Source organism: Delphinapterus leucas, chromosome 17 (genome assembly GCF_059928025.1).
Source record: "Delphinapterus leucas isolate spDelLeu-1000000601 "Yukka" chromosome 17, BTC_Dleu_Yukka2, whole genome shotgun sequence".
NCBI lineage: Eukaryota > Metazoa > Chordata > Mammalia > Artiodactyla > Monodontidae > Delphinapterus > Delphinapterus leucas.
This window is the reverse complement of record NC_143145.1, coordinates 80,473,070-80,486,014: the sequence shown is the minus strand read 5'-3', so window position 1 is coordinate 80,486,014 and position 12,945 is coordinate 80,473,070. Positions and strand designations below refer to the sequence as shown.

The 12,945-nt window shown below is 47.0% G+C and overlaps 1 protein-coding gene across 1 annotated transcript in view; it reads left to right on the top strand.

Annotated features, from left to right (window-relative positions):
• LOC111165807 (uncharacterized) overlaps positions 1-12,945 on the top strand; it is a 98,747-nt gene that overhangs the window by 15,240 nt on the left and 70,562 nt on the right. The window contains exon 2 of the mRNA XM_030763528.2: positions 4,270-4,734. Coding sequence (XP_030619388.2) covers positions 4,270-4,734 — 465 coding nt within the window. The remainder of the gene's footprint in view (positions 1-4,269; positions 4,735-12,945) is intronic.

Below are 12,945 nucleotides of genomic sequence, written 5' to 3'. Positions count from 1 at the left end.
GTAAAGGGGTAGAAAAAGAAACTGTTCTGAAGATCAGAAACTGGGGTGGGAGTTAGAGATGAAAATTCTGCAGTCACTGGCAAACTGGTGGTAGTTGGAGAGACGGAATTGGGAAAAAACCCATAGGAAGCGTGCATGGATAAAAGTAGAAGCAGGCTGAGGCGGAACATCAGCGAGCACCAGAATGTGGCCAAAAGCAAGTAGACAGTCTGAAAAAAACAAGGAGTAAAGGTAGAAAACAGAGGGGCCAGTGGACAGAGAAGCATGGGCTTGGGGTTGGCCATTTGGGTCCAGTGATGTGGGTGCCTTGCCCTGAATGCTTCAAAGAGACATTTCGTTCAGTGTGCTCTTCTGATTAAGGCAAGCTGCAGTGTTTGTGCACCCCCAAAATTCATTCATTGAAATCTTGTCCCCCCTCAAAGTGATGATATTCGTAGCTGAGGCCTTTGGAGGTTATTAGGTCATGAGGGTGGGACTCTCAGGAATGGGATTAGTGCCCTCATAAAGGAGACCCCAGAGAGCTCCCTGAGGGCATTTGAGGGCACAAGGAGAAGCTGGGCTCTCAATAGACACCAGATCTGCTGGTGCCTTTATCTTGGACTTCCTGGCCTCCAAAACTGTGAGAAAATAAATTTCTGTGGTTCATAAGTAACCCAGTCTATGGTATTTGTGTTACAGCAGCCCAAACAGACACAGGCACATAAATGTATGACATATTTTAGAAAAAATTCCATCCAAACAGTTAACATAAAGTTGGAATAATCTACTTGAAAACTCCAGTCACAGAGAACACTGCCTTCATTGATGAAATAGACAAACATGTGAAATGTCACTGCTGCTAACAGGGATTTCTGGGATAATGTTTTTTATCTGCGCCTCCAATGTGTGGCTAGTGGCACTTGAAAAGGGGCTAGTGCGCCTGAGAAACTGAAGTCTTCATCCAATCTAATTTTAAGTTATTTAAATTTAAATAGCTCACATGGTCAGGGACTGTCTTATTGGGTAGATGATTCATATGAGTCATAGACAAGTTTGGTTTAGAGTAAAAGATACACAGGCTTTGGCACCATGTGGACCAGCCTTCAAATCCCCTAATTACTAACTCTATGACCTTGGATGTGTCACTCACCTTCCCTGGGCCTGAATTTCTTCTTTATAAAAAGGGGTCAAAATATTTATGTTTAGGGCCATTGTGATGGCTGAAGATGAGGCAGGTATACAGCCTAGCACAGACCAAATATTCAATAAATGAGAGCTATTACTGGTATTAAATGATGTGAGTCTGTATTCATGAACATAACTCAACTGCTTTGACTCCTCTGGTCATTAGCATGAACACGTAATAAACAGTGAAATATGCAATAAGAGATCCCCCAGGCGACTGTCCCTGGCGGAGTCACCTCTTCCCAAAGCAACTGGCCATGCTTTTCTACTTAGAGATTCTCTTATCTCCGCCTTGCTGTGAGCTGTCCTTTTTCAGAGTGATTGCTTCTAGCAAACCCTCCTCCTCCTAAGGAGCATTCCTCTCTGTTTTTTCTATAACCTTGGAGGAACTAAAGGCTGTTCAGAGGAAAAGATAAATTGAGCTTGTTCAATCAACAACTTTAATTTTACATACAATCCTAAATCAGTGGAGTCTGATCAGAGGGTTTCTCAAGTCTCTTCCTGTGGGATTAAGAGCAGGTATTCACAGACCTTATTTACTTTCACCCTGGCTGATCATCACAATCTCTTAGGGGAATTTTTTTTAAAAAAATACACGTCTGTCCCTCCTCCCCACAACCTGGAGACCTGGAATTCAAGAGTACTCAGGTGATTCTGTTTTAGGGTTTGAAAGCCAGTGGTATGCCATGTTCCCGGGGTGGGTTCTGCACAGACAGATGAGGCTGTCGGAGCCCGGGTGAACTGGAAGATTGCTCTTTTCACTCTTGGGTAAGGAAATGGCACAGACATTACTTGGATCTGGTACAGGGATGGGGGCAGACTCTGCATATTTGATAGACATTTTCCCTGGAGAGTCATAGCCAGTCATTTGGAGGTGCCATTCAGAGCTGGGCTAGGATTCCAGAACTACTTTTTCTTTACCTTTCCTCCTAGGCTGCCCTGTCATGTTTCTGGAGATGGTTCACCTCTGTGTACTGTTCTTTTCTGGGACTCAGATGTGTTTATGATATATCATTATTTCGCTCATGGGCTTTTGTACATGAAATTTCACTAGTTGTCCACACAACTGGGTACATATCCAGGTGAACTGAGATCAGAGTTCCCATAAGAAAAAACTCTTGGAATCAAAGGCTCAAAGCAATGCCTTTGGGTGCATCCAGCCCACTCCCTTGCCCTCAACAATCCTACTGTTCACGGTGACCTGTGAGTAATGGTTAAGCAACACACTGATTAGTGTGTGAATGCTCGTTAGGGTACTAGTCAAATATTTTTACATACTTTTAGAGACAAAAGTCTCTGTGAGACAAAAGAATTCCAGGCATAAGCCAATGGCCTACTTCTCCTCAACAGTAAAATTCCAGCACAACAAACCAATCTCACCAGTCCCCAAAAGTCTGTAGCTGACCCTACAATTGTGAGTCCAGAAAAGAAGAAAGGTCTCATATCAGCAAATATTCGGGATTATGAAAGCAACTTTTATTGGAATAATTGATAAGACAAAAACATTTACTGGGATATTCTAGTTTCGATGTGTTTTTCTCTTCTCTCTCATTTTCTAACCACACCTTTTATTAATTTTTGGTTTTGGGAAGGACAATGTGAAAATATGAAATCTACCCTGGGCAACAGTAATTCTCTAAATGAGACCCTTAGTCCTGCCACAAGGTAAGTCTTCCTGGTAAGTGGACTTCTTGGTATCTACTTTATTATGAAGATGCAATTTTAGTGACAAAGAAGCTACAACTCATTGGTTACATTCCTGATTTTCAGAGCATGGGTCATCTAGGAACTTCCACGGCTTTTTAAGTGAGTATTTTGAAAAGCAACCTAGCTCAAAATAGAATAAGCTAAAGAGACAATTTATTGGTGCATTTCCTCAGACGTCCAGGAGTCTTGACCAGTTTCAGAGATGGCCGCCTGGAGGGGCTTGTTAATGTCATCAGGGCTCTGCCTGCTTCCGTGGCGCAGGTGGCTTTCTTCTGGTTTGGCTTTCTTCTCTAATAGGCTACCTCCAGCTGCTGTAGGCTTTCATGGCATGGTCTCTGAAGCTGCCATATCAGTTCAGAAAAAGGACCCTCCCGCCTTTGAACATGTGCCAGCCCTCTCCCCCTGGACGGGGGCTATGAGATGCACTCCGGTGGGCAGACCTGGTTCTTGAGCCCCTGAAATGGCAGCAGGGAGGGTGTCACACACAACAGCACGGAGCAATTCCCAGAAGGAACTTGTTGGGGCAAAGAAGTTATTATTATTATTTTTTAATAGACTACTTTGGAGTGAGAGAAGTTGGTTCATTTGCTATGGGAATGATGAAAAATAACTTCATTCTACTGTTACAGGACTTTAGGAGTTAATGGAGACCACAACATAATCTGTGATCACATGGAATGCATTAGTATGCCAAAGTAAAGTTCCATTGAAAACCCAGTATCATGTCACTTTCTTAAAATGGTTCTCTTGTAAATGGCCAAAAATTTATTATGGCAGCCTGAGTTTTATTTATTTGATAATTTCTGAACTAGAGTGAAATAAGAGTCATACAATTCAAATATAGATGATCTTTCTGAGAAAATGGGATGAATGCAACTGTATTTCAAATGTACTAAAGATACAAAATACATATTTGCTACATATTTTAGAGAAGCAATCATGTTGTGAATTCGTGTCGCATTCAAAATCAACCGTTTTGATAAATATAGATTTTGTCTTTTAGAATTCCCAGTAGCAAACACTCAACTGGAATGGGTTTAATCTTCCTAAAACAGTAAAACCCTCAAAACCCCAATCAAGTTATTAAGCAAATCCAAAGAAAAAGCATTACCAAACCATGCAATATGAGATGAATAAGGATGCACCCCAAAACGCTTACTTGATTTTGAAACATCAGCTGGCCCATTCTGTAGGGCCAGTACCTTGTGCTCAGAGATTTTTTCTTCTATATTCTCTACTGTCTTCTTCAAATCTGTTTCGGAGTCTTAAAAGTGCCTTCAGAAGTTTAGTCTACAAATACTAAGGCGGTCCATCTGAGTATATGAAAGTTAGTCAACAGAGAATGTTGTCAGGCACCGGGATCTGGATGGGCTGACTGGCGGGTTATCACGCTCACAGAACAGGCTCCGGGTCTGGGGTTTCCTGGCGGTGGAGGTCGGGCGGTTCTCCACCGGGGAGGGAGCGGGGGTCGAGCGCGGGGGGTTTGGAGGCGGGGCGGGGGTTTAGGGGCGGGAGTGAGGGGAGGGGGTGGGGCCGGGGCGGGGCTCTCGGGGGCGTGCACACTCGGCGGAGCCACGCGCTCGGGGGCCGCGGCGACTCGCTCCAAGTTCCCTCCCTCGCGCCCTGGCGAAGGCTGCCCGAGCCCTCCCACTCGGCGCAGACCGAGCCGCCGCGGCCGCCGCCGCCAGCCGGGCCCTCAGCCGCCCCGCGCCCCAGGGCCCCTCGGCCGGCCTCGTCCGCGCTCCGCCCTCCCGCGGCCCCGGCGGCCCGGCCCCCGTCCCTCGCGGGCCCCGACTCCTTGTCCCCGCAGCCCCCGGAGCCCGGCTCGGGCCGCACCGCCCGCGGCCGGAGAGCGCGGCCGAGGTAAGGCTGGGCCGGGGGCCGGGTCGGGGGACCGCGCCGCGCCCCGATCGCGGACAATGCGGAAGCCGCGCGCGGCCGCAGAGCCGCCGGGTCCGTCTCTGCCGCTCCGGCCCTGCCTGGGGCTCGGTCCAGCCGGGCCTGGGGGCCGCATGGCCCGGACCGACGCCGGCCGGCGTTCCGGGCCGCGAGCTCGCCGCGCGCCCAGGGTCGGCGGGAGGCCGGGCGGAGGCCGGGGCGGGGGCGGGGTGCGCGGGGCGGGGTGCGGCGAGTGGACCCCCTCGGCCAGGGCTCCTCGCAGGGCCTCTCGTCTTGGGGGCTGGGAGCTTTGGGAGCATCGGGCTCTCCCCGTCGCGGGCTGGGAATTCCTGCAAGAAATGCAGATTCGGAGGCAACGAAAGTTTGTTTTTGGTGGCCCCCTCCAGCTCCATCCGTGGTCTCCGTTGTCTCGACTTTATTTGAAAGAGTACAGATTTGAAATGGAATTAAGTGACCCCTGGCGCACTCGTGCCCCGTCACGCCGCGGAGCTCGGAACTCGGCCGCCCAGCGCTTGCAGGTTGGGGGAAGCCGCCGAGCGCGCTGCCCAGCCCGGGGGCCCCGCTGGTGGTGAGAACCCGTGCGGCAGGGCGTAGACGGTGGTGACAGCTCTCCCTCCGTGCAGGGTGCAGGCCGGGCAGGGAAGCGGAGAGAACTTCGCTGTAAGCTTAAATCACTCTGGAGAGCGGAAAGCAAACACCAGGTGCCCGGCTTTTTAACCCTTTCGAGTTGGTATTCAGATGTACTGAACCACAAAATTAAGCAGGCTTTATTTCCCGCAGGAGATGCAAGCTAACTTTGCACTTTTCCTCCCGGCCACGTCCTGTGCAAAATCTGGCTCACATCTGTGACAACTGCATGGCTGGCGTGGTGAGGACTACACAGGGGTGTGATTCTGAGAAGGGGAATATGATAGTAGACTAAACATTGTTGCAGCATAAATAGTAAATGACTGTAAATGACTTCCATTTTCTTCATTTCCCCTGTTGGCCGTGAAGATATTTATTTAGCCTTTCCCCCCCAATTTACACTTAGAGTCATTCCATGGAAAATACCTATATTAACTTGTACTTGTTTTGTGACATCACCACCCCTGGTCGTTCCAATGAGCTATTTCTTAAGCATAGGTTTTTTTTTAACATAAGGGTGAGTTAATGGTAAGCCAGACTTCTTCCTCGGGTTAACATTCCATTGGCTTACCCTATGGTACTTAATTTATGGTATTACTGTAGATGGTATTTTGACAGCCTGATAATCTGTAAAGAGCTTAGAACAGTGCCCTCCCTCCGGAACACAGTGCTAGGTGCCAGCTGGTTTTAGTTTTCATTTGTATTACCGGGTCATGTGTTTTTTCTCTTTGGAAAATGGTTGTTTTGGTTTTTTAAGTCCCAGATCTTTTAAATCACGGTCTATTTTAAGTCTGCAGTTTAATTTTAGATCAGAATTGAGGTTGGGCTGTTGTTTTGCTTATGACGGACGAGCTGTTCTGTGTATCCCTATGTATGAAGTATAGCAGGTTTGTGAGGACGAGAACACAGTCCTGCATCAGGTCGTATGCCGGTACGTTTCGCGAGACTTCATTATCCTGAAGGGCCTACCTGTCTAAGGAAAAGCCTAGACATTAGGAGAAACCTGGGCTCTGAACTCCTCCCCGAATCCCCTCGTTCTATAGGTTGAAAATCATACTTTCCATTCCACGTTGCTGTTAGCAGCAGCGGTTAGGTAACTCCTACCATGTCAAAAGGTAGTAAAAGATAAATATATGTACTGTATACACACGCATTAACCAGCGCATATAAATCTTACCCATGCTTTAAAATCTGCAGAACAGAGTTTATAGCGTAACTAGCCAAGAAAAATTAAAACTACTTAATTGTTGTTAGTAACCAAAAGATTATGTTTGTTGTCTAGGTATTTGAAAAGACTGTCAGGAGTTTACATTCATTCTGAGGTCGCCCCCGCTTTTAACTTTGGAGTGACATCTTTTTCGTTCCTAAGCAGTTAATTTAGCTAAGCCGAGGCTTGGCGTTAATTCCTGCGGGCCCTGCAGAGCCAGGGCTGCTGTGCGGACAGTTGGCCAGTAGGTGGTGCTGAGGATAATGCTGGTGGACAGACGTGTGCTCAGGGAAAACTGCAGGGATTCCTTTAGCAGTTTCATTGCTTGCCCTCTCTGCAAAATAGACTCTGTCTGCACTGACACATCCTAACAGTCTTCTTAGAAATAAACTTTTAAAAAAGTTTGTCCTTTGTCTTTTCAACTTTTAAAGAATATTGGCCAGATTTTTCTCTCTGAAAACCAGGGTATTCCAGGTGTTAAAACATTGTCAAAATATTATTTAGTCGACTGTACCCTTTACTCTTATTTTCCCATAATAGAGTAAGATTGACTGTTCTGAGCGTTGGGGATCTCCAACAATCCTGGACTTTTTTTTTTTTTTTTTCAGTATTTAACTTCTAGGAGAGAGAAACAAATGATAAGAAACCTACTTGCTTGTTGACTTTATTTAAGACAACAACTTCCTAGGGTGAATTCTCATTTATTCTGGTTTTTACCACCATTCTGCCTCCCAGTATGATGCAGTGAGAATTGCAATTCAGGCTGAAGGCTCTGGAGCTCTGCAAAGCCATGACTCATCCACGAAAACATATATTCATTCTACTTAGTTCAGCACCAAGGAGAGGAGGTGCGCTCAGAACAAAGGTTTTGTGGATTGTGATGGGAGTTATCTCTGCGGCCGGCTCGGGGACGGTCCAGTCCCAGACAGATGACGGTGCGTTCCCTTAACTCCTCCAGCGTGGGGTCCTTGCTCTTATCTCCTTGCTGCAGGTGAGGCAGGTGACTCGGCTGAGTCACGGAGCTCAGAAGAAGCAAAGCTGATTTCATGTTGTAATGGTGATCTTGTTTGGTACTGAAAGCATTATAGAAACACACAAAAGTAATGCTTGAGAATTTTTCAGAGGAGAGCACAAATTATGCCCAAAAATGTTCATCGAAGAAGCTAAATGTAACATTGATTCTGAACTTCGTCAGGATAAGTTACGGGGTGATTTGCATGGAAGATTTTGGAGAATAGTAGTTAAGAAATTTAGTGTTTCATTGTTCATGGATGTCATGGTCCAAATAATTAATTGCAGGTAATTAGTTACTGGCAGGGAAATGTATTGCAGAATACATTTTCATCCTGTTTTTAAACCGGGGTTAGTTTCTGGATGATCTTTTGTAATACAGCATTAATGAACTTAAGTCATGCATATTCACTCCTATTCTGACATGTTTGGTTCCCTCCTACTTGTGAGAAGGGCCTGCATGTAATTTTCACATTTTTAACTTTTTGTGGTTTGAGTCTCACAAGGAGAATCACATAAGAGCACAGCATTTGAAGTCATCAGTCTTGTTCATTAAAAAATTTAAAAAAAAATTTTTAAGGAAATGTTAGTAGGTGAAACAAATTACTTCCTTTTTCCAGTATGATTAAACAATTCTAAAGTGGATCTGGCACTAAAGATGAGATTTTAAAAATTGTAAACACTTTAGGGAGAAGTTCAGAGGTGAATCCTCAGCCCAAGGAAACAATACGTCATTTGGCAGACAGGTTTCTAGAAGAATTATAAGAATTCTGTGCTGTATTTTATACATCAGAGCGAGATCAGTGGGTTTTGAAATTGTCCAGTTCCGGATAAAGCTTTTCAAAATACAGTTCGGAAGCATATGGGAAAATTTGGGGTCGTTATGTTGTAATGCAAAGCATTTTACCCCTCAGGGCCCCTTTAGAAGTTAGTTGCATCTTTTTGTCTTTTTCAGGAAGAATCACTGATACCCTTCAAAACGGTCATTCTTGACAGCAAGTTTTTTGTCCCAATGACTGGACTGTGATGAAAAGGAAGTAATTATGTGAAATACTGTAATTTAGTAATTTCTTCTCTTATGATTGTTATATATTTTTTCTTTATTTTTTGGCTGCGTTGGGTCTTCACTGCTGTGCGCGGGCTTTCTCTAGCTGTGGCGAGCGGAGGCTGCCGTTCGTTGCGGTGCACGGGCCTCTCATTGTGGTGGCCCCTCCCGTTGCAGAGCACGGGCTCTAGGCCCATGGGCCTCAGTAGTTGTGGCACGTGGGCTCTAGAGCGCAGGCTCAGTAGTTGTGGCGCACGGGCTTAGTTACTCCGCAGCATGTGGGATCTTCCCGGACCAGGGCTCGAACCTGTGTCCCCTGCATTGGCAGGCGGACTCTTAACCACTGCGCCACCAGGGAAGTCCCAATGATTGTTAGGTTAAACAGATATTTATAGATTGATTGTGTGCCAGGTGCTGGGGATAAGCAGTGCCCAGGAAAGACAAGGTCCCTGCCTCTCTAAGGCATCCTAGTGTCAAGTGGGGCAAAATAGATGATAAAGTAAACAAGCAAATGAAAAGCTAACTTGAAGCAGTAATAATTGCAGTCAAGAGTGAGGGTGGTGTTCTGGTCTGGGCTGGGCAGTCTGGGAGGGCCTCATGGAGGATGTTTGAGCTGAGACATATGTGAAAAAAAGAGGCAACCTCTGGAAGGCCTCTGGGCAGAGAGGACAGACAGCCTGTGCAAAGGCCCTGTGGCCTCTGTGAGGAACAGGAGACAGTGGCAGAAGAACCAGGTCAGCAGGGCCTTCCTTGTAGGCCACCTCTGCATTGGAAGCTGCAGTGGAAACCTGCATCCTGTGCAAGTGGTCTTACTGATTCTTACAAACCACATGAGAAGGTATTTGCAGGTGCCGTTGCTTCCAGGTGCACTGAAGGCTGATGGTGTCAGAGATTAAGGAGACTGGGACAGCCCGGATCTGTCAGGTTCAAGGGGAGTCACAGACACCCGTCAGCACATTCAGAATGGGTGGCAGATCCCTTGGGAGTTCGGAGCTTTGTTTGTCTCTCTTACTCCATTGGGGGCGGGGCAGGGTGAGGGCTTGAGCACCGCTGCGGGGATTCCAGGCCAAACACTTAGTTGTCCCAGCAAATAGGCAAGTCGGTGCCCAAGGGGCTGGGAGGGGGAGCATTTCTAGTTGAGCCTGTCTGGGCGCAAAGATCAGCTCTGTAGGTTGCACAGGTTACCCAGGCTTCTGGAACCTCAGTATTCCGATCCGTAAAATGGGGAAAACTGCAGGAACTACTTCATGGGATCGTTGTGAGGTTTTAGGAGGATGATGCTTGCAAAGTGCCGGGCACTCCATGGGGTTTGATTGCTGTTGGGTGTTACTGTCTCGTGGATGTCATCCGTCCCTCCATCCGTCTTGTATATTCTTATCACACGGGTAACAGGATGAAAGGCACTTTTTCAGAGACTCACCCTGACTGCTGAAGCTAAGGTTGCCCCTCCTCCAGCCACTCTGTGTCCCCCAGTCCTAGGTTATTTTATTCACAGCCCTCATTCCTAAAGGAAATTGTATACTTTGTTTACACGTTGTTATTAGTACATTTCTCCTGCTTGAGAGGGTCGCTGTCGTGTCGGCTGCTGTATCCGCAGGGCCTGGGATGGGACTTAGTTACCAACCAACTGTGCAGGTGACACTGCTGACTATGGGGTCCTTCCCACGGGAGCCAAAGGCACAGCAGAAAGGCCTGTTCTCAGGCAGGGTTCTTCTCTGACTCTGTTTTTTGTGCTGAGATGATGGGCCTTCCAGCCCAGGTGTATAAACCCGGGGTCCAGTGGGCAGGCTCCAAGCCGGCCTTGAGAGAGCATTTTGGGGACGGGGGTCAGAGGAGAGGGAGAGAGTTGGTATCTGGAAACGTGGGTTTCTCGGGGTAGTGGGACATGCTTATGGCTTTACCCCGGCCCTTCAGAGGGTGTCACCTGCCTCATCTTCCATAAATGTCAGCGGGGGCTTGTCTAATACCTGAGATGCCAGCTTAGAGGCACCCACCTCCTTCTATAAACCACAAGAGGAAACATGGTGGGGAAGTGCACCCGCTGTGAAAGGGACCATGCTTGCCTCCCCCCTGCCCCCGGAAGCGGGCACTGAAATCAGGGCCAGAGCTGGCAACCTGGTGGACCTGCGTAGTCAGCACTCGGGACCATGGGTTATTCCCCCCCGTTTCCGTGTCATATCTTGTCACTAATGATACTGTGTCCCATTATAATGATGTTTGTTGGTGCACTGATTTTGATTCTATATTTTTGTATTTTTCAAAAGGAAATCATACCCATTTTAGAAATAAGAATATTTATATGTTCTTCTCCAGGTTTTAATCTTTCCCAGTACTTGCTTGTTGACTGTAGTCTTTGGGTGAAGTTTAGTGAATGAAATGTAAAGACGTATTTTCAGATCCTTGTGCAGACACTCCACCATCCTAGAGGTGTGAGCCTGTTTCTTTGCACACGTGCAAACTATCATCTGATCCCTGGCTACCGGGGGGGGCCACCGTTTCCACTAGGGGGTCAGAAACGGACAGGTGGAAACGGGAAACTCAGTGGTGTCGGGAAGTACCAGTGAATCCTGACAGCACTTCTGTGTTTTGACTGCATCGTTAGAACAAGGTGAATTGGGAGTTTCCCTGTACACTTAACTTGAGTTGGGGATTTTTCAAATCCTTTTAATCTATCCCTGGCCGTTGCTCATTCAAATGATCACTGATTGGAATGTTGTGATTTTTAAGAATCAGATGTTTTTCTTCCCAGTAAAGTTTGTACTTGTTCAGTGACCATGAAGGAAGAAGAGAAATCATTGTGTTGGTTTGGAATTTGACAAGTCCTGGGTGCTCCTCACAGCTTCTGTAAGCTTTGTTTTAACTTACAGCAGGACTCGGGTGTGTAACTACAAACCTTCTGACAGTTTTTGGTCAAAGTGGCCACCGTCTTTTAGGGGATAGACTGGCTGTCTAGTAACTTAGTTATTTAATTTAACGGAGGTTTTTTTTCTAATCCTTGTTAGTGAATTTATATTTACAGTTCTTATAGGGGGAGAGTATTATAGAGTCATATAAATCTATATTCTGTGGGAAGTTGGAATATTCTGTTAGGTCGTGCTAGAGGAGATTTGTGGTTTATCTGTAGAGTCTGGAATTTGGTTTTAAGAGAACTTTCCATATAAGTGATGGGACCCACACATGTCACATAGTTGGGGTGTGTGTGTGTGTGTGTGTGTGTGTGTGTGTGTATGTGAGAACTTCACTTCTCCAGCTCTAAGCCCTGTGTTCAGTGTGAGCTTCCCACGGGCCACGATTCCCCAGTTAGACGCCGCCCTGCCCTCGCTCCAGCATTGAAGGGTTCCAGCTCACGTGGCCTGATGTGCTTATCGGGTTTCTCCCACAGGTATTTTTCCTTTCAGAATCCACTGGCACAGGACCGAACCGCTTTGGTTCTTAATCGCCCATTGCTATTTCCACATGCTTTTTCCAGAGTGATTTGAGCATGAAGCACTCAGCTTTTGAGAAGCTCTGTCCTTTCCTTGGATCTTTCCCCAAAAGTGTTTAGGTGAGTTCAGTTAATGATAAAGAGACTGCGTCCCAAAGCCTTTTAATTCAGCGCGCCAAGACGTTATCAAACATCCCTATACGTTTTGTGTCGGAAATACCTAAGGATCTTCATTTTAATTTGGATTTTTCATGTTACCAGATAGTATTTATTACTCACACATACCTGGTGTTCGTCAGGGTTCTCCAGAGAAGCAGAACCAATAGGATCTCGGTCTTGATCTCAGGGAAGTTTATTGTAAGGAGTTGATTGGCGTGTGCGGTTTTGGAGGCTGAGAAGCCCCAGGATCTGTCGTCTGCAGGCGGGAGACCCCAGAGAGACGAGGACTCAGCTCCGGGGTGAGGGTGGGTGGAGACCCAGGTCTCAGCTCAGCCGGGCAGAGAGATCTCCCTCTCCCTCTCCCACCTCTTGTTGGGTTCAGGTTCTCCTCGGATGAGACAAGGCCGCCCACACCGGGGAGGGCCACCTGCTTTACTCAGTGCGCCAGTTTGAATGTTAATCGCATCCAGAAACGTCCTTACAGACACACCCAGAGCCACGTTTCACCAAATACCTGGGTACCTCGAGTCCCAGTCCAGTTGATGCATAAAATTGACCCTGACACGTGGGCAGTATAATCAAAGCATTTCAGGAACTAGATGAGCTGTTGTGAAAACATTTTGTAGAACTACTCTTTCCCAAGCCTGTTTAAATGAACTGCCCCCCTGGAGGGCTAAGGCCATGGACCTGCCTCTATGAAGG